Here is a 22,655-nt window from a genome sequence, read left to right on the forward strand (position 1 = left end):
TCCCCCATTGACTTTCAGTAGAGTTCATAACAGATGCAGATGGTTGTATTATCAGTAACGGAAGCATTTTTGCTTAACTCTGTCGGATCCAGCAAAAACAATAGAGTGAAAGTAGCCTTAGATAAGGCTACTTTCACACTGGCATTTTGTTTTCCGTTTGTGAGATCCGTTCAGGGCTCTCACAAGCGGTCCAAAACGGATCAGTTTTGCCCTAATGCATTCTGAATGGAAAAGGATCCGCTCAGAATGCTTCAGTTTGCCTCCGTTCAGTCACCATTCCGCACTGGTGACGGACACCAAAACTCTGCCAGCAACGTTTTGGTGTCCGCCTGACGATGCGGAGGCAAACGGATTCGTCCTGACACACAATGGAAGTCAATGGAGGCGGATCCGTTTTCACTGACACAATATGGCACAATAGAAAACGGATCCGTCCCCCATTGACTTTCAATGGTGTTCAAGACGGATCCGTTTTGGCAAAGTTAAAGATAATGCAAACAGATCCGTTCTGAACGGATGTAGACGGTTGTATTATCTGAACGGATCCGACTGTGCAGATCCATGACGGATCCGCACCAAATGCGAGTGTGAAAGTAGCCCATCTTATAAATATGCTTCAGTTATCCAATGTGCCCTGATATGAAGATACCCTCTCTAGTCCTGGGTCCCAGCACCTTTACAGGGTAACCGTGCCGTGTGAAGAGGCTGGCTGAATGTCTCATTTCAATAGCTTAACCAGCCCCCTTCCTGGTATGGCTGACACATACATAAGGGGGCTGGCTTAGCTACTGAAATTGTGTCATTCTCGAAATTCTCAGTGGTGGGAAGAACCAGATGCTACAGTGCAGTTTGGTTGTGATAGATGAGTACACCAATACTTTAGACAAAGGGGTTGTGCCACTAATATAAATGTGTCCCACCCAACAGATATCGCTGTTATAGAACGTTCCCCAAATACCTCCATTTATTAGAGCAGCCTTATTCTAAAGTTATTCGCTTACCATTTCACCTGTGCCAAGCCAGTTTTGATATTCATTTGCGTTTGGTTACGTCATGCATTGGAGCTTTGTAATGTAGGACATTGGGAAGAAGAAGGGGCGTGGTTAGTGTCACATGACCTGCTGATGTCAGGACACATATCGCTGCCCTAAGGCCTGATGGGACAGCTGACACATGACAAACCAGGAAGTAGGATTCAGGAATGGGGGATAAGAGAAAACTGCAAATGAGGTAAATCTGAAAAAAAAAAAAAAAACAGTCCAAGAATAAATAGGGGCTAGAATTATTGATGTGAAAAGTAGTTTATGGCACAGCCCCTTTAAAGGGGTTGTCCGGGATTGGGGACATTGCTCTAATAGTACAAGTGTGACATACACATTACATACAAGCACCTTTGGCACAGATTTCTGCAGCCCCGTTTTCATCTTTGAAATTCATGGCCAGAAGTTACTGTTTTCTTCTCCTCAGTGACGTACCGGGTCCCTTGCAGGCAAGCAAAGCTTCCTCTTCCGCTGCTCAGGGAGCCTGGTGACGTCACTGGCAGCATAGGTAATTTATGCAGAGTGGATGGAGGGGCGGTAACTAGGCTGGCCGACATTGCGCTAAGCCCCGCCCCTCCAGTCCGGTGACATCACCAGGAGCAGAGAGACAGCTGTAACCACCTGATGCCACGCTGCCCCAGGACCCACAGGGCAGTGCAGCCGGAAGTCAGGTAAAGATAAACAGATATATAAACAATGAGTGGGGGACTGTTGGAGCCACATAGAAGTGGTGAAAATAGCTGAAAATATATGGAGGCACCTTTATTTAGATGTACATTGTGAGTAAACGCGTTTTTTTTTTAACATTTGGTCCCAGACAACCCCTTTAAGTGGTCAGATATTTATTGTTTCATGTATTGTATAAAGCTTTCATTTACTTCTTAATTAGAATTGCTCCTTGAAGAAAAATATATTAGAAGATAATCTCCCGTTCCTGAAATTCAGTGGCTCAATTGTCTATAGTTATGAAGCACAGGAGTGTTCTTTCTTTTCGGAGTACATCAGGTGAGACCTTTTATAAAGCACAATTTTTACTTCAGTTTAAGGTAGTATGTTAAAGATATCTCCTATTTTAGTATTTTAAATGCTAGACCCCCAGCAGTTGCTGCAAAACTTGGAGGTGTTTAAATGGAGCAGTGGTCAAGTATGTATGCTTCCAATCCATTTAAAGACTATTTGATTGACAGAACAGCCAAACAGTTAGTAGGTTATTAAAGGTGTTATCCAAGCCACAATTATTGATGACCTTTCCACAGGACAGGCCATCGATATCAGATCAGCAGGGCTGACATGTGCTACCCCGATAATCATCTGTTTGAAGGGGCCATGGCGCTTGTGCGCACTCTATTGTAGTGGTGGTGCAGCGTAATTACAGCTTCCTCTTCCATTCACGTGATTAGGAGGAGAATCTTTAATTACACTGCACATATTTTAATAGTTTGGACTTTTCGGATGTGGCGATATGTAATTTGTTTATATATTTTATATGTAAAATTGGGAAAGGGGGTGATTTTAAAGGGACACTGACAGGCCCAAAAAGCATATTTAGGTATATATATGACAGTACAGGTCTTATAAAGTGTATTAGAATCATCTAAGTATCCCCCCTGTCCACCTTATAAATACAGTAAAATGAAGTTTTATAACCTGCTTGAATCGTGTTTCATCTCCACTTGCGCCCAGCCAGCCTCGCCACAACTGCCAGTTGAAGCGCCGCCCAGCTCATCAATATTCACTTTGCTGGGCGGCTACTAGTGTCCCCGGCCATCTTCAGCGCATGCGCCCGGCACCCTCACTGGCTGGGATCGCATCGCGCCTGCGCACAGTCTGATTCTCAGAGGCCGATGCAGCCTCTGCTTTATGCGCATGCGCCGGGCACAGTTCAGAGCAGCGCTTCAGAGTAGCCGCCCAGCGAAGTGAATATTGATGAGCTGGGCGGCGCTTCAAACGGCAGTTGTGGCGAGGCTGGCTGGGCGCAAGTTGAGATGAAACGCCGCCCCTTGGGCAAATTGAACACGATTCAAGCAGGTTATAAAACTTCATTTTACTGTATTTATAAGGTGGACAGGGGGGATACTTAGATGATTCTAATACACTTTATAAGACCTGTACTGTCATATATATACCTAAATATGCTTTTTGGGCCTGTCAGTGTCCCTTTAAACTTGGTATTTTTTTAATTTTTTTTTACTTTTACTTTTTATTTAATAGCTATTAGCCCCCTTGGGGCTAGAATCTGGGATCTTTTAATCCCTTGTCCTATTCACCCTAATAGAGCTCTATTAGGGCGAATCAGAACTCACACTCTCCCTGTGCTTTGTGCACACAGCAGCAGGGAGCTCACCATGGCAGCCATGGCTTCAGTAGCATCCTGGCTGCCATGGTAACCGATCGGAGCCCTGCGATTACACTGCTGGGGCTCCGATCAGAATCTGCCACTGGGCCACCAATGAATTTAATACTGAGGGGGGCGGGTTGGAGGGGCGCACTGCACCAACAATGTTTTTAATACTCCTCCTCCTCCCCTCTCTTTTGTCATTGGTGTCAGCAGCACAGGGGGTAGGGAGGGAGAGACTGTTTACTTCTCCACTGTGCTGCTGAGGAGAACATGGAGCGCGCTGAGAGCAGCGGGTGCCATGTTCTGTGATACTAGGCTGCTCAGTAGCGCAGCCTAGTATCGTTAAAAGGCAAATCCCGGTATCAAATCGATCTGGGTACAAAAATATCGATTGGGTATCGATAATTCGATACCCGGTGCAACCCTAGTTTAATGCAGGGGTGCACAACCCGCAGGCCGCATGCAGCCCCCAGAGCCAAGATTTGTGGCCCCCATCCTCCTGGTCAGAAACAGTGTATCAGCGCTTCTTCTCAGATAGGTGAGTGCCGCGCTATGCAGGGTGGACCTAGCTTGGGGGCAGAAGAGCGCAGAGCTGCAGGGTCAGGAGACCCTGCTCAGCTCTGCCTTGTACAAAGCACCCACAGTAGGCTGGTTTACCCTGTAACTGGGGCTCCTTTGGATGCCTCAGTTACAGTTGAAATAGTGCAAAAAAATCTCCTATTGTCTCCCAAAGGTCTTTCAGTGACCTATTGGGGACAAATTATGTGGAAAAAATATTAAATTCTAAAAATAATAAAAAACAAAACAAAAAATGTAATAAAACACAAATGAAAAAAAAATTATAAATATAATATGATGTGGCAAAAAATAGAAAATTATATACGAAAAATAAAATACAAATAAAGGAAAAACTGCAAAATATAATAGTGTTCACTGTCCCCCAACAGGCCTTTTATGATCCCTTGGGGGACATATTATGTGGCAAAAATATGTTTAAAAAATAAGTAATAAACCAATTATGAAAAAATACAATAAAATATTAATAAAATACCAAAAAATTAAATAAAAAGGAAAAAGTTAAAAATTAACAAAAAGTGTCAGTGTCCCCCCAAAGGTCTTTTTATAACCTCTTGGGGGATATATTTTGTAGCAGAGCTATATTAAGAATTAAGTTAAAAAAGATAAAAAAATAATAAAATGCATAAAACAAAAAGCACCCACACCAACCAAAAGCGTCACCATTATCGCGTGAAACTATACATATTATATAACAAAACGACTGACACAAAATAGGGAACTAATTATAATAATTATTTTGGAATCAGTTTGCATATTTACTGAACAAGGAGCTGTAGTTTGAAAAAATTAATACTTAAAAAAAAATAATTGTACAGTTTCCCCCAAATAAAACTAAAAAAGAAATTCTAAGTCCCTATGTGTCAAGTAAAAAATTGTTGCAAAAATTATTTTGGTAGACCCAACACATAAAACATTAAAAAGTTACAACTGTTTGAGCCACCACGTGCACTGAATCACAAAGTGTCTGTTCAGGCCTGGTTATTAAAGTGTTAACTAATAAGTGCTTTCTCCACTAGTAAGGGAAAGTGCTTACTGGTTATTACATGACGTCTGTAACTGGGGGGCAGGAGGTGGTAATGACCAGGGAGCGCCGTCCTCTACAGTGAAGGAAAGCGCTGATTTATGAATAGGGGGCAGGATGGAAGGAAATGTTGCCACTTTTCTGGGTTTTTCCTGTAAAAATTTATTTTTTAACAAGTTCCTGCAGCATTGCCCCTGAAACAGAAGATTCGTACTTACCTGCTCCATGCCGCTCTGGTCCTGTTGCGCTGCCCGCTCTGCCTCCATCTTCGAGTTCCTGCGCTGTTTACACCTGGCAGTGTATGCATATGGTCACATGCACCTCTCTCAGCCAATGACTGGCTTCAGCAGTGACATGCTGCTTGTGGCCACATTATCTCTGAAGCCAGTCATTAGCTGGAGTGGTGCATGTGACCATGGCCATGCACTGCCAGGTGAAAACAGCGCGGGGACTGGAAGATGGGGGCAGTGCAGAGGACCGAATAGGTGGGGAGCAGGTACGTTTAACTATTCGGTTTCGCGGGACATGCTGAAGGAACGTGTTAAAAATAAATTTTTACTAGAAAATCCTTTTAAGCCCCTAATAAACTGAGATATTCAGGTCAATTACTGGGAACAAGTGTTCATAGAAGCGCTCATTCATGATAACTGTCCGGTATAATCGTGTCGTACATCTCTCTGTGTAATCAGGGATGTACTACCGATTAATCAATATAACTAAATAAATGAGGAATGACTGTGATAGCGATCATTCCTCACCAGTCACTTTATATTGTCCTGTGTAATAGGCTGATGCAAATGAGTGGCGATCAACATATATATGACAATGCGGCCCTCAGACCAAAAAAAAGGTTGTGCACCCCTGGTTTAAAGGCTGTGTACACCTTTGGAGGCTGTTTTTTAATGATTGCATTTTACTCATTTTTGGCAAAATTTTTTATATTTTTTAAATATTGAGCTGTTCTGTCACGAAGGGTTAAATGTTTTTCTAGCTGTGTTACTGGTACTTTCACTTTGTACCGGTCATCTAATAACCCTTATCTCTAAACTACTAAGAGGTCATAAACACTTAAGCCACATTCTTATCAATGAGATTAGGACTGAGCTATAATGAGTGTTTATAATGTCAGAAAGCAGAGATAAGGAGCCCGTCAGCTCCCCAACTGACCGAAAATAAAAAAGGGTGCTACTAGAGCATCTCAGCCCTGTTTAGAAAAAAAGACTCTATATTTATAATAAAGAGCAATTCAAAAAAATATATATTTTTAGCTCAAAATGAGTACAATGCAATAATAAAATAAATAAATAATTGCCCCCAAAGGTGTGCATAGCTTTTAAGTGGATGCCTGACAGTAGCATCTGCCATCTGTAGTCTTTAATAGTATCTGTGTAACGGATCCATTATGAAAAGTTCATGACCTACCTGTGAAATGGATGGCACCTGCCCCCCATAGGCTACCATGTGTAAATAAACGGTATATTTACTAGACTCCAGAGGATGGGTTAGTGTAGATTACTTTTCTATTCTATTTTTATCTTTTTGCAGTATACTGACATATACCTGCCACTTGTAGCCCAAAAGAGCACTCTTTTGTCCTCTGTGTGGCATTGGAAGGCTATGGACATATTTAGCATGTACATCAGGCGCTTTCACTGTGTACATGCTGAATAGAAACAAAAACTGGGATGGGAACAGTCCCTAACCGTGTTGGGGTGTGGAATACAACATACACCAGCCTTAGAAGTTCTCCCATGTTGTGTTGGTATACACTTCAGCACGTATAATTTGTTTTTTGTGTACTTTTATTTTAGAGAGAGACTTTCCAAAGAAGCTGTGCTTGGATTTGACATTGAGTGGCCCCCTGCTTATAGAAAGGGTAAAAATGGAAAGGTCTCCCTCATCCAAGTGTGCACTTCAGAAGAGGAATGCTATTTATTTCAGGTTTCATCCATGACAGGTCTGCTATGTTAAAATATTATTTGTTCTTATCGTAGATACAGTAGAATTAATTTAAGGATATGACAATGGTTTTTGGTCTGGTTGGAAAACCCGTTTTCAATTACAGTTGGTTGTGACTATGAAGGATCTCTTAGCCAGAGCAGAGAAAAGCAACATGGAATTGTCTCTGAGGACCCAGCATGTCATTATATCATACAGACAACCAGTTAATTAAATGAAAATTGTGAAATGCTTTCATAATTTTCCCTGTGGCAAAGCTGCAGGGAATTTGAATACTTGTCAGGTTGCCTTGCAAAGTCAGAAAGGTCCACATCATGTAAATCATACAACATCTTTAAAGGGGTTATCCAACCCCTATAATGCCCGGGCCTGTACTTACCTTACTGTCCGGCACCCGCGTTGTTTCTGATGCCCGCACGGCTGCTGTTGCATCTCCCCATCGTGCGCGACGGGGTGGAGTGGTCAGCCAATAGCAGGTTGCGATGGGGACGAGCCTTCCTAGCATCACCCGCGATGCTAGGAAGGCTCATCCTCGTCATGGCCTGCTATTGGATGCCTCCTGCTAGGAAGGCTCTACCCCGTCTCGGCCTGCTATTGGCTGGACCCAACCCTCCGTCGTCGGATGTTTTGATCTGCGCGACAGGGAGATGCAACGGTGGCCGTGCAGGCATCAGAAGCGACGCGGGTGCCGGGAAGCAAGGTAGGTACAACCTGTGTGAGGGAGCCCTGGCATTATAGGGGTTTGATAACCCCTTTAAGAAGTCCTTTTTACTAAAATATGGCATTGGCAATTATCTCTATGAAGTATTACATTAACTGTAAGGTTCTCTTCATTTCTTTGGTCTGTGTTAACATGCATGAAACGTGGACTCTATGATCATTTCCATCGGAAGGGTCAGAATGGAGAGTTTCCCAAGTTTTATGTAAATTGAAATGGATTTTTAAGATTGGACATGTTCAATCAATCTCAGCCATTGCAGGCCAGTAACTAGAACTACATGGAAAAAAACAGGATAATGTTCTACCCTCTTTGGGAATCGATAACAGCCAAAAGGGCACACAGAATGGAAGGTGTTGTTCCAGAGGCTTTTATTAAAGGGGTTCCCCCCTCTCCTAAATTTATGGCATAGCAATGGCAGCTGCTCAGGAACATATAGCTGACACTCTGCTGCAAAATCCGAGATAACCCATTGCAGTGAATTTTACCAGCGATTGGACAACTGTATGTTCAAGTCCCCTGAAAAAAAAAAAAATAATGAGTCTTAGATATGGCGATGCAAAGAAAAAAATAAGATGGAAAACTTAAAATGTGATTTTTATGATGCAAAAGTAGTAAAACATGAAAAAAATCAACATAATTGTATCAATTTGCATTTATCATATCATATATTCCGTATGGCGAACCCGAAAGTTTGTTCCATAAAAAAATCAAACCACCACAAATTATGTGGTGCCTTTTTTCCTTTTAAGCCTTGCAAAAATTAAGAATTTGGGGCTAGAGCAAAATACTATTGGAAAAAAATTAAATTATTTTCCATTTTCCATTTTTGCAGTCCAATGTTAATAAATTCTATGAAACGCCTGTGGAGTCAAAACCATCGCTGCACCGCTACCTGAATTCCTGGAGGTGTAGTTTAAAAAAATGGGGATTACTACTTAGGGTTTCCACTGTACTGGTACCTCATGAGTGCCATGTTTGACCTGGTGCCCCAAACCCATTCCAGTAAAACCTACGCTTCAAAAGCCAAATGGTACTCCTTCCTTACCATAGGTCACAGTAATGCCTGTGCAAGCGTCAGACGCCTGTACAGGCAGCACAGCAATACTGCTGGTGCCCGGAGCATCCAATAACAAAATAACAAAGCACTGTACTGGCAGGTCTAGAGTAGGCAGCAAGTAAGAAGCTTTGTTATTAGATGAGGAGGCTTCTGATTGGCCAATTTTGGCTCACTATTGCTCCATGTCGCACCTGAATCAGTGACTGCCTGGGCTAAGAGGGGCAAAAAGAGTCTGGCAGGAGGCGGTGAAGGAAAGATCCATGGATACGGGGGACAAGTGCTGGAGACAGTTAATAGCAAAAGGCAGCATCATGTGCACTTAGCTGTGCGGGTCTGGGGTGTACAGTTGCTCCGGTAGCAATTCCCTATAGCTGCTGAATGAAAAGTGAAACCTTTTACATCAGCATGGTCTGCGTGCTAGACGACCTGCCCCACCACCAGGCACAGGCATTATCGACTTGTATGGGCAAGGAGCATCTACGCTGGACGAGTGACCAGTGGGCCTCAGTGCTGTTCACTGATGAAAGTTGATTCACGCTGAGCAGAAATTATGGCCGCCAATTATGTTGGAGACATCAAGTAGTGTGCTATGCATCAGCCACTGTTTGCTTGTGGTGGTGTTACAGTGTGGGCAGGTGTGTCTAGTCAAATACAGTGATAAGCCCATACTACTTGAATAACATCATTAATCCAGTCATTGTGCCTCTGCATTAACGACACAGGCCTAATTTCATCTTCATGGATGAAAATGCGCCAGATCGAGGTCACATCATTAGGGAACGGTTGATGGAGACAGCAAATGGAGTGGCATGCACTTTCTGCAGAACTGAATCCCATTGAAAACCTATGGGATCAGCTAAGTCACTGTGTAGAGGCTCGTAACTCTGTAACCCAGAACCTCAATGACCTGAGAAGGCGCCCTTAAAGCAGAGTGGGATGCCCTGCCTCAGCAGGCAATACGTCGACTTGTGAACAGCATGGGACGTCGTAGTTGTTGGGGCAAAAACCCCAATGCCGAATGAGCCTTGGACTCCGAATTAGAAGTTATGGATATCCATAGAGAAAAACCAACACAGGCATAGAGCTGTGTTTCAAGAGTTTCTAAACTTTATTAAAGAAAGCAGAGGTTAATAAAGCGATTTTCTGGATCATTTCTAACTAAAGACGTAGTCAAACATTTATGTCATTAACTCATTAAAAACACAATCTGAAATGAGCTTGGCTATATGCCTGAATCTTAACTGTGGGTGCTAGCCACATGCTAGTTCTCCTAGTGCTTGTTAAGATTCCTTTCTAACAAGCGTTGGTGGGGGCTAGGAGTGACCTTAAAGTTACAGTAACTTTCCACAAGAAGCTCACAGTTCATTAAAGAGGACCTTTCACCAGGATACATGTATAGAAATAATTATATTACCTGACAGTGCGGCCCCCAGTGATGTATTTCCGCTTATTATTTTTCAAAAAGACCCCCCTCCTTTCATCTGCTGTGGTCTCTGGTAGTTCTGGCGCCTCATATGCTAATTAGGCGATTTGGTTCAACTAGGCGGTGACTTGAATTTGTCCTGGGCGCGGTTATCTTCTCCCTGGCTAAGAGCACATCCAATCAGATTCGCGAGAACTTGAGCTTTTACACATCCCGAGCTGTGCGCCATCTTGGAGTCCCCGGCGGAGAGCATTGCAGCGGCGGCATAGGCTGCAGCAGCAGTAGGATCCTGTCGGTAAGTAGGAAAAACACCCTAGAAAACTAGCAACTTGTTCAACCTTTACTAATACTCCCCCTAGGCAAACGAGCATGATGTTAGTTTTACAAATTTACCTGCCACAACCCCCTAAGGGACTCCAAGATGGCGCACGGCTTGGCTCCTTCTCCCTGGCTAAGAGCAGGACACTCTGATTGATTGGATGCGCTCGCAGCCAGGAGGAACATAACCGCTCCCAGGACAAATTCAAGTCACTGCCTAGTTGAACCGAATCGCCTCATTAGCATATGATGCGCCAGAACTACCGGAGACCACAGCGGACGAAAAGGGGGGTCCTTTGAAAAAAAAAGCGGAAATACATCACTGGGGGCCGCACTATTAGGTAATATAATTATTTCTATACATGTATCCTGGTGAAAGGTCCTCTGTAATGTAAAATGGCAATATGAAGTACAAACATGGAGTCTTAACCCTCACGTTGTCAAGCGGTAATTGATGCTCGAGGCCACATGACATGGTATTGAGACATTGCCTTTTTCGTGGGGGTATACCCAACACTGTTGTTGGCTTTTGTTTCAATAAATTGAGATGAGGAAATCACCATTGCATGCTTCGACTTAAATGCCCTACTTTCATTATATAATATCACTGTAGCTTGAACATTTTACGTTTTCCATAAATTTCACCCAAAACCCAAATATCCCTCACATTTGGTGAGTAGTGTATGTTAAATAGAACCCTATAGTAAATAACTTACTAATATACCGTACTTCTTCATACAATATTGCCTGCTCTCCTGGTAAAGTGTCATTTTGTAGTCGTTTATAGACTCATTGGCAGAGTTACGACCACCACTGCAATCCAGTCGGTTGCAAAGCGCTGGCCTCTGTGGTGACTGGTGTCGTCCCGGCTACTTCATATACTGTGAGCTTCTCCTGGCAATGGCAGGAACCTGAGAGCAGTTCAAGAGAATAAAAGAGGGCGGAAAGCAAGCGAAGCCACCAAAGTGCTGCACTTAAGGCTGCTATTGCTTTTTCCTGAGCAGACCGAGGCTGCTATTGAATCATTAGCAGCCTCGGGAGTGCGCACACCCAGACAAGGGGCGGAGTTACTGCGCCCCAGCACCGCTTGCCTGAGCACCACCCCGTAGTGTGCCGAATGTCCTGGATTGAAGAGTAGAAGAGACAAGGTGAGACAACCCCTTTAAGTATCTCCTGTATTAAATTGTCCTATCGGCACTATCCCCACAAAGAGCCTATATGTGCATTGGATCTGCAGAGCAGAACAGCTCATTGTGGGGTTGTCATGGTGCTTATGGGATAATGTAACCCTGAAGATCCAGAGCACCGATAACTTGGCTACCTGTACAGCCCACACATGATGTGAACTTAATGATGCAAACATAACATCCTGACTACACTGTACCAGCATGCTCTGGCTGAGCCTCTGATCAGTCTGCTGTCCCACTCGACAAGTCTGCAGGCCCTCTTGTAGGCCAGTGAGGTCACGTTCTTCGGTCACATGGCCTAGGTGCCATTCAGTTCCACTCATTATGGGGCTGAGCTGCAATACCAAGCACAATTGCTGTCCAGTGGACGACGCTGTGCTTGGTAAGCTGCAGTGCTCACCTGAGCGGCCTCTTCAAACAGCTGATTGAGGGTGGTGCTGGGTGCCAGACCCCCCACCAATCACATACTGATGACCTATCCTAAGGATAGGTCATCAGTATTAAACACTCAGCCAACCCCTTTAAAAAAAAATATGACTTATGCCCCAAAAAAGTACGGTAAGTATTCATATGACTACAAAAAACCAAAGCATAGATGTTATTACTAGTGTTGAGCGAACTTGTGTTTTCAAGTTCGGCGTAAAAGGTTCGGGTTATCTAAGAATTCCGTTATGGATTCTGCTACCACGGACCATAAGTTCGCTCATCCTTAGTTATCACTCGAATCTGACCTTCACCTGACGTAGACCCCAGTAAGTGGACCTTTGTGAGAAGTAGTTGAGATCTGGCATATAGTTTAAGCAGTCCTGTGAGCTAAAAGTTGTAGCATGAAGAGAACATGTATGATCCCACAGTCCAGGATTCTTAATGAAAAAACGTAAAAAAAAATATATATATTTTTTTTTCAAGAAAACTGCTGTTTTATTGGTGGAATCTAAAGTGCAAAAGAAAACATTGGAGATGGACATTAACCTTCTCTCAGCTGAGCACTTTATGGTTGACATCTGAGTGCTTTGTGGTTGACATCAGCAATGAATTGGTGTAAAACAGTTGACTGTAAAAAGCCTTTCCAAATATCTTATTATGAAACAAATGCTGTATATTTAGTTCCTACTGTCAAAGACTCCCCACCGTGGGAAGGGAGAGTCAGTCTGAATTGACTATTGGCTGGTAAACTGGACCTCACGAGGGCTGCATAGAAAAGTATACTACCTATAGTTGTATAGTATTGCTGCCTGTGTGAAATGAGTGCCCTTTATTCAATCAGTTTTTTGATCCCTGAACAGATGTTATGGCATTGTCCTAGAAAATGTCACACTTTTTCTGGGGTGGATCCATTAAATACAGTAGGGAAAGGGGGTTATGTGAAGTCTATGAAATTTATGTTTCTCAGGATTTCACGAAGGTCTACAATTAGATATAATCTGATAGGATTTACCTGTCTCACAGGTTTTCCTAAGGGTCTGAAGAGGCTGCTTGAAGACATGTCTATAAAGAAGGTTGGAGTTGGTATTGAAGGGGACCAATGGAAGTTAATGAGCGACTGTGATCTGAAGTTAAAAGGATTCATCGAACTTACTGATTTGGCAAACCAAAAGGTATGTGTTTCCTAATATATTCTAACCCATGAAATGCTGAGGTCATGTTTGTTAAATAGGTATTTCCATTCCACCTCTGGAACGATCATAAAGTTAGGGCATGTTCTAGTAATATGAAACCACTTTATGGTAGGAATACCCCATTAGGCTGGCCATACATTTGAGATTGCTTATCAGCTGAACTACCGTATTTCTTTCAACTCCAGTATAAACATGCACACTCTGCTCAACCGAGCATACATGTTTATTTCAGTAGGGACAGTGAAATAAAGCGCTGCCAGACCCCTTTTACAACAGCTTGAATCTGCCATTAAGGAAATGTAGGGAGATCCTATACACTTGAAATTATTGGGTTTGAAACAGTTTTTACCTCTAGACATCTAGTTGGATGTCTAGGTTTAGTGTCCAAAAGAAAAACCAAACACAATGCAACAGCACTCTGAACATATAAACTATACTAATGCTATATTTACTTTATGTATGAATGAGGTACTAAGCAAGTATATTTTGATCCAAAGCATTTGTGCCCATCCACCACTGCAAGGTGACATTTTTTTTTTTTAAGATAGAACCCTACTCTTTCATAACTCCTGTCCTTCTGCCAACATGTCTCAAATGAATGCAGGGAAACTGGGCTCCACCTATACTACACAAATTAAAAACCGCTTGTGGGAAAGATTGGTTTGTTAGGGGTGCATGACCAAAATGGAGGCAGCACCACCACCAAATGCATACTGCAGAAACATGCATGTTGCAGTGGCTGACCTTCATATTCAGAGCTTTAACATATGCAGTATTTATATCACTTTTTGTGTACACTAATTCTTATGTTGATTTTGGAGATGTCTTAAAATATATCTTTTATGTGTTTAGCTTCAGTGTAAGGAAAAGTGGAGTTTGAATGGCTTGGTCAAACACCTCTTCAACAAGCAGCTTCTGAAAGATGACTCTGTGCGTTGCAGTGACTGGGACAGACTTCCCCTCAGTGAAGAGCAGAAGCTCTATGCTGCCTCAGATGCATATGTACGTTTGAATGCCACTGAATATTTTCAATGTACTAATAGATGTATTTTCTACAAATTAAAGGGATATTCCGGTAAAGTAACTTCATTTTTGAAAAACTGCATTAAAGGATAACTGTCATTTTTTTTATTTTTGGAGTATTGGATTGTGGTGATTTAATATTACCTTGGTGGCCCTATTTCAACTTTTCACTGTGTATTCAATTACCCCTTAATTCCACATTTTTGTTCCCTGTACTGCCTACTTTTACCTGTGCTTAAAATAGGGTTGCTAGGCATGGTCCGTCTATCTGTTGAAGGACGGAGCAAAGCAGGCTGCGTGCAAGGTCACATTACTGACAGCCAGGGACTGTAAGTAAATGATTAAAGTCAGGTCCTCCCCAGCAGCTGATAACAGTGCCTGGGCTGTGTGCACTTCTCCCTGTCCCTGCGCTTGGCAGACGCTCCCTCACTCAGCAGAGCTGGAGAATGCAGAGTTGAAGCAGCGCAGACCAGGGAAGGGAGATCTGCCATCTGCTCAGTGTATAAATGAAAGCAACATGTGGTAAGAGGACCCCTTTGTGCTGCAGGAGATTAACCCTTTAGGGGGAGGGCTGTGGTTACTGACACTTTTGGGGGCTATTGTTACTGGCTAGTGAGGGCAGGCAGGATTAGCCTCAGGGTGAGGGCAGTGGCGGCCATCTTAACTGAATAGTGAAATTGCAGTTTTATGCAAACTGGTTGCTAAGGGCTGAATCTTATTAAATATGGGGTTAAGTCAGTCTAATAGTAACTGATTCTGGAATATCATGTTATTAGTAACTACATATATGAAAATTTAAATTAGGGTCTAAATGTGACAGTTATCCTTTCAGGCTGCAAGCTGTGACCCAACCAGAACCCATACCTATACATATAACCAGAGTTTCAATTTACCTTGACTCCTGTCATTTTATACCTCCTACTGCAGATTCTGTCTCCTTCATCCCCCAGATTAGCCTTTAGTAATTAGTCTTAAGCTCCTTGATTGTTCCCCCTTCATCTGGGCCTATGTGTGGCTGACCTGGCTGCACAAGCAGTATGTCCGTCCCTAATATATGACAATATTAACCCTAATGTAAGAATGTTAGAGAAAGCTACCCTGACCCCTCTATGAGGTGACTTCAAATAGTTTTTATTAGTTATACATTATTTCTTTTAATATTGTCAGGTTCTCCAAATTGGAGTACTGTGCTGAAAGAGGGATCACTGTAAACCGCAGAAGGATTATCATCTAGTGCATCTCCAAAAGTAGATCTGATCATTTAGTCTTCATACTGTATTTTGCAGGCTGGACTTCTGATTTACCAAAAGTTGGAGAGCTTGGATGAAAAGGAGAAACTTGTTTTATCTATCCCCACAGGTATATTTTATACTACAATGTTGTATTATTTATTCTATGATGATGTATTATATATTTCAGTTGACGTGGGCTATTTGTTTCATAGGATTGAGTTCTGGATCATGTGAAGTGAAAAACAAGTTGAACAGTCTGTCACAGGAGCTCCTAGTTCTGGTGGATCAGGTCCCTGGTAATTTTGAGGACTCTAGAGAAGCAGAAAGGTAAGGTTTCTAGTGATAATATCTGATCTTTGGTGACGCTGAAGTGTCTGCTCCTTGTAGAAAGAAGTTGAAGTGTCACAGGAAAACAAGCCTCCATGAGTAGGGATGAGCGAACCCGAACTGTATAGTTCGGGTTCTTACCGAATTTTGGGGTGTCCGTGACACGGACCCGAACCCGAACATTTTCGTAAAAGTTCGGGTTCGGTGTTCGGCGCTTTTTTGGCGCTTTTTGAAAGGCTGCAAAGCAGCCAATCAACAAGTGTCATACTACTTGCCCCAAGAGGCCATCACAGCCATGCCTACTATTGGCATGTCTGTGATTGGCCAGTGCAGCATGTGACCCAGCCTCTATTTAAGCTGGAGTCACGTAGCGCCGCACGTCACTCTGCTCTGATCACTGTAGGGATAGGATGCAGCTGCTGCTGTTAGGGCGAGATTAGGCAGGGATTTATTTACTGAAGTGATCGATATACAGCTGTGTATCATACAACCTCTGCTATTCAATTGCTCACTGTTTTAAGGCTGCCCAGAGCGTTTTTCAGTCACTTTTTTCTGGGGTGATCGGCGGCCATTTTGTGTCTTGTGGTGCGCCAGCACAAGCTGCCACCAAGTCCATTTTTAACCATCAATAGTGTGTTGTTTTTTTTTGCTATAGCCTACATCAGGGGCTTGGCTGTGCTTGCTATTTTATTGAGGGGTAAAATACAATCGCCAAAATAGCAGTACCCTAAATCTGGTGTTTCAGCTGTGGCTAGCCAATTGTAATACTGTCTGCTGTCTGCCAAAGCACAGTTTTTGTTCTGGGTTGAAATACAATTCCCAACTTAGCAATTCCCTATATTAGTGGTTTCTGCTCTATCAGGCCAAGTTTAAATCTATCCATAAAAGGGTATATTAGATTGAAGGTGCGGATAGGGTCATCCTCAATAACTTCAGACGCTACCGTGCATTTCCAAGTCTAATTCTGTCCGTAAAAGGGATACCTGTCATCCAGCGCCTAAATACTAGGCCTACAATTTATATTCAGCTAAATCTGTCGTTACTGCTGTGCCTGTATTAGTGTAATACGGTACCTAAATAGATAGCCAGATAGTGTTAGGTGCCTGTAAAAAAAAAAGGCCTGAATTTGAATTCAATACATTGGGCCAAATAATTTTTTTCTTATTGTGGTGAACGGTAACAATGAGCGAAACATCTAGTAAGGGACGCGGACATGGTCGTAGTGGTGTTAGTGGACCCTCTGGTGCTGGGAGAGGACGTGGTCGTTCACAGCCACACGTCCTAGTGAACCAACTACCTCAGGTCCCAGTAGCCACCAGAATTTACAGCGATATTTGGTGGGGCCCAATGCCGTTCTAAGGATAGTAAGGCCTGAGATAGAATGCACTAACGCACAACCACTTATGTTTCCTGATGAGGACATGGGAATACCACCTCAGCACGTCTCTGATGATGACGAAACACAGGTGCCAACTGCTGCATCTTTCTGCAGTGTGCAGACTGAACAGGAGGTCAGGGAGGAAGACTGGGTTGAAGACGATGCAGGGGACAATGAGGTCCTAGACCCCACATGGAATGAAGGTCGTGCCACTGACTTTCAGAATTCGGAGGAAGAGGCAGTGGTGAGACCGAGCTAACAGCGTAGCAAAAGAGGGAGCAGTGGGCAAAAGCAGAACACCCGCCGCCAAGAGAGTCCGTCTGCTACTGGCCACCGCCATCTGGGACCGAGCACCCCAAAGGCAGCTTCAAGGAGTTCCCTGGCGTGGCAGTTCTTCAAACAATGTGCTGACGACAAGACCCGAGTGGTTTGCACGCTGTGCCATCAGAGCCTGAAGCGAGGCATTAACGTTCTGAACCTTAGCACAACCTGCATGACCAGGCACCTGCATGCAAAGCATGAACTGCAGTGGAGTAAACACCTTAAAAACAAGGAACTCACTCAGGCTCCCCTGCTACCTCTTCTGCTGCTGCCGCCGCCTCGGCCTCTTCCTCCGCCTCTGGAGGAACGTTGGCACCTGCCACCCAGCAAACAGAGGATGTACCACCAACACCACCACCTTCGTCACCAAGCATCTCAACCATGTCACACGGCAGCGATCAGCTCTCTATCTCACAAACATTTGAAAGAAAGCGTAAATTCCCACCTAGCCACCCTCGATCCCTGTCCCTGGATGCCAGCATTTCTAAACTACTGGCATATGAAATGCTGTCATTCAGGCTGGTGGACACAGACCGCTTCAAACAGCTCATGTCGCTTGCTGTCCCACAGTATGTTGTTCCCAGCCGCCACTACTTCTCCAAGAGAGCCGTGCCTTCCCTGCACAACCAAGTATCCGATAAAATCAAGTGTGCACTGCGCAACGCCATCTGTGGCAAGGTCCACCTAACCACAGATACGTGGACCAGTAAGCACGGCCAGGGACGCTATATCTCCCTAACTGCACACTGGGTAAATGTAGTGGCGGCTGGGCCCCAGGCGAAGAGCTGTTTGGCGCACGTCCTTCCGCCGCCAAGGATCGCAGGGCAACATTCTTTGCCTCCTGTTGCCTCCTCCTCCTACTCGGCTTCCTCCTCCTCTTCTTCCACCTGCTCATCCAGTCAGCCACACACCTTCACCACCAACTTCAGCACAGCCCGGGGTAAACGTCAGCAGGCCATTCTGAAACTCATATGTTTGGGGGACAGGCCCCACACCGCACAGGAGTTGTGGCGGGGTATAGAACAACAGACCGACGAGTGGTTGCTGCCGGTGAGCCTCAAGCCCGGCCTGGTGGTGTGCGATAATGGGCGAAATCTCGTTGCAGCTCTGGGACTAGCCGGTTTGACGCACATCCCTTGCCTGGCGCATGTGCTGAATTTGATGGTGCAGAAGTTCATTCACAACTACCCCGACATGTCAGAGCTGCTGCATAAAGTGCGGGCCGTCTGTGCGCGCTTCCGGCGTTCACATCCTGCCGCTGCTCGCCTGTCTGCGCTACAGCGTAACTTCGGCCTTCCCGCTCACCACCTCATATGCGACGTGCCCACCAGGTGGAACTCCACCTTGCACATGCTGGACAGACTGTGCGAGCAGCAGCAGGCCATAGTGGAGTTTCAGCTGCAGCACGCACGGGTCAGTCGCACTGCGGAACAGCACCACTTCACCACCAATGACTGGGCCTCCATGCGAGACCTGTGTGCCCTGTTGCGCTGTTTCAAGTACTCCACCAACATGGCCAGTGGCGATGACGCCGTTATCAGCGTTACAATACCACTTCTATGTCTCCTTGAGAAAACCAGGTACAAATGTGGCCAGACAGGGCCCACTACTGGAGGACGAGGATGAGGAGGAGGTGGAGGAGGATGAGGATGAAGCATGTTCACAGCGGGGTGGCACCCAACGCAGCTCGGGCCCATCACTGGTACGTGGCTGGGGGGAAACGCAGGACGATGACGATACGCCTCCCACAGAGGACAGCTTGTCCTTACCTCTGGTCAGCCTGGCACACATGAGCGACTACATGCTGCAGTGCCTGCGCAACGACAGCAGAGTTGCCCACATTTTAACGTGTGCGGACTACTGGGTTGCCACCCTGCTGGATCCCCGGTACAAAGACAATGTGCCCACCTTACTTCCTGCACTGGAGCGTGATAGGAAGATGCGCGAGTACAAGCGCACGTTGGTAGACGCGCTACTGAGAGCATTCCCAAATGTCACAGGGGAACAAGTGGAAGCCCAAGGCGAAGGCAGAGGAGGAGCAAGAGGTCGCCAACGCAGCTGTGTCACGGCCAGCTCCTCTGAGGGCAGGGTTAGCATGGCAGAGATGTGGAAAAGTTTTGTCACCACGCCACAGCTAACTGCACCACCACCTGATACGGAACGTGTTAGCAGGAGGCAACATTTCACTAACATGGTGGAACAGTACGTGTGCACACCCCTCCACGTACTGACTGATGGTTCAGCCCCATTCAACTTCTGGGTCTCCAAATTGTCCACGTGGCCAGAGCTAGCCTTTTATGCCTTGGAGGTGCTGGCCTGCCCGGCGGCCAGCGTTTTGTCTGAACGTGTATTCAGCACGGCAGGGGGCGTCATTACAGACAAACGCAGCCGCCTGTCTACAGCCAATGTGGACAAGCTGACGTTCATAAAAATGAACCAAGCATGGATCCCACAGGACCTGTCCATCCCTTGTGCAGATTAGACATTTATAACTACCTCCCCTTAACCATATATTATTGTACTCCAGGGCACTTCCTCATTCAATCCTTTTTTTATTTTCAATTTACCATTATATTGCGGGGCAACCCAAAGTTGAATGAACCTCTCCTCTGTCTGGGTGCCGGGGCCTAAAAATATCTGACAGTGGCCTGTTCCAGTGTTGGGTGACATGAAGCATGATTCTCTGCTATGACATGAAGCCTGAATCTCTGCTATGGAACCTCTCTCCTCTGTCTTTGTGACGGGGCCTAAAAATATCTGACAATGGCCTGTTCCAGTGTTGGGTGACATGAAGCATGATTCTCTGCTATGACATGAAGCCTGAATCTCTGCTATGACATGAAGCCTGAATCTCTGCTATGGGACTTCTCTCCTCTGTCTGGGTGCCGGGGCCTAAAAATATCTGACAATGGCCTGTTCCAGTGTTGGGTGACATGAAGCCTGATTCTCTGCTATGACTTGAAGCCTGATTCTCTGCTATGACTTGAAGCCTGATTCTCTGCTATGACTTGAAGCCTGATTCTCTGCTATGGGACCTCTCTACGGGTGCCGGGGCCTAAATATCTGACAATGGCCTGTTCCAGTGGTGGGTGACGTGAAGCCTGATTCTCTGCTATGCCATGAAGCCTGATTCTCTGCTATGCCATGAAGCCTGATTCTCTGCTATGCCATGAAGCCTGATTCTCTGCTATGCCATGAAGCCTGATTCTCTGCTATGCCATGAAGCCTGATTCTCTGCTATGCCATGAAGCCTGATTCTCTGCTATGCCATGAAGCCTGATTCTCTGCTATGCCATGAAGCCTGATTCTCTGCTATGCCATGAAGCCTGATTCTCTGCTATGCCATGAAGCCTGATTCTCTGCTATGCCATGAAGCCTGATTCTCTGCTATGCCATGAAGCCTGATTCTCTGCTATGCCATGAAGCCTGATTCTCTGCTATGCCATGAAGCCTGATTCTCTGCTATGCCATGAAGCCTGATTCTCTGCTATGCCATGAAGCCTGATTCTCTGCTATGCCATGAAGCCTGATTCTCTGCTATGCCATGAAGCCTGATTCTCTGCTATGCCATGAAGCCTGATTCTCTGCTATGCCATGAAGCCTGATTCTCTGCTATGCCATGAAGCCTGATTCTCTGCTATGCCATGAAGCCTGATTCTCTGCTATGCCATGAAGCCTGATTCTCTGCTATGACTTGAAGCCTGATTCTCTGCTATGACTTGAAGCCTGATTCTCTGCTATGACTTGAAGCCTGATTCTCTGCTATGGGACCTCTCTCCTCTGTCTGGGTGACGGGGCCTAAATATCTGACAATGGCCTGTTCCAGTGGTGGGTGACGTGAAGCCTGATTCTCTGCCATGAGACCTCTCTCCAATTGATATTGGTTAATTTAAATTTATTTTATTTTTATTTTAATTAATTTCCCTATCCACATTTGTTTGCAGGGGATTTACCTACATTTTGCTGCCTTTTGCAGCCCTCTAGCCCTTTCCTGGGCTATTTTATAGCCTTTTTAGTGCCGAAAAGTTCGGATCCCGAACCCGAACATTTCCGGGAAGTTCGGCCGAACTTCTCGAACCCGAACATCCAGGTGTTCGCTCAACTCTATCCATGACAAATCTGTTTTTAAGAAAAATTCAAATTACTGGCAATTTCCAGGATATACAAAATCTATATGGCCATGAAATTGTAAAAGAATAGATCTTTAAATTGTTCAGTTTTAACCAATAGCCTGCTGTCGTTCTCTGGTACGCTATCCATGATGACACAGTGATATGACTGCATGACGTGGCCCAATGTCAGAGGGAGACAGCACCAGTTTATTTGATTAAAGCATTTCTAGAGCTGGCAGACTTGTATTTCTGCTTATTTTATTTTACAGAGCTGTACATATTCTCGATAAGCTTTCTTCGGGCCTGGAAGATTTAAGAAACATTCTAGTGTCTTCCAAAGAACAGGAAAATGGCACAGAAGGTGAACATTTGTCGCAGGATGAGACCAATTCAGCAAGCATGGAAGACAGCCATGATCAGAGGAAAAGCAGCAAGCGTACTGAGGGCATGGTTACTCTACCTAAAGATACTTTACATCAACCATTACACTCGAAGCAAGGGTTGACTATAGATGAACTTAACATGATTGAGCAAGAAGAGCATGAAGAAACGATAATGTTTGATGAGGTAGGAAGTGAATTTTTTTAATGCATTTATCACTCTTTATTCTTTTTTTTTTATCTAATATTTTTTTCGATTATACATATAAAGGAAAAACAAACCCCAAATCCCAACCACCTCTCCTGACATCTCTGTTTTAGTAGCTACTTGCATATGGAGCATCTGTTTTTTTTTTTTTTACTCTGTCGTAGCTTTTTTTTTACTATTCTTGCTAGAAGTTTATGGATATCGGTACAGATGGTTTTTACCAGCCTGGGGGAGTGTCCTGCACTGTCAAACACTATCAAATCAGTGCTGCCAGTGTCAGACTGGACAGGAACACCCCCCCAGCCAGTAACTCCCATAAACTTCTAGCAGGAATAATAGTAAAATGGCACAACATAGAGTCATAAAAATAGATGCCGCAGAATTGATATTACATGGGAATGCAAGTAGCTAC

The 22,655-nt window shown here is 44.6% G+C and overlaps 1 protein-coding gene across 2 annotated transcripts in view; it reads left to right on the forward strand.

Annotated features, from left to right (window-relative positions):
• WRN (WRN RecQ like helicase) overlaps window positions 1–22,655 on the forward strand; it is a 230,960-nt gene that overhangs the window by 4,492 nt on the left and 203,813 nt on the right. For both annotated transcript variants that reach the window (XM_040417879.1, XM_040417880.1), the window contains 7 exons: window positions 1,930–2,045; window positions 6,790–6,935; window positions 13,093–13,241; window positions 14,115–14,264; window positions 15,572–15,644; window positions 15,730–15,844; window positions 21,925–22,222. In XM_040417879.1, coding sequence (XP_040273813.1) covers window positions 1,930–2,045; window positions 6,790–6,935; window positions 13,093–13,241; window positions 14,115–14,264; window positions 15,572–15,644; window positions 15,730–15,844; window positions 21,925–22,222 — 1,047 coding nt within the window. The remainder of the gene's footprint in view (window positions 1–1,929; window positions 2,046–6,789; window positions 6,936–13,092; window positions 13,242–14,114; window positions 14,265–15,571; window positions 15,645–15,729; window positions 15,845–21,924; window positions 22,223–22,655) is intronic.

Source organism: Bufo bufo, chromosome 2, assembly GCF_905171765.1.
Source record: "Bufo bufo chromosome 2, aBufBuf1.1, whole genome shotgun sequence".
Taxonomy (NCBI): domain Eukaryota; kingdom Metazoa; phylum Chordata; class Amphibia; order Anura; family Bufonidae; genus Bufo; species Bufo bufo.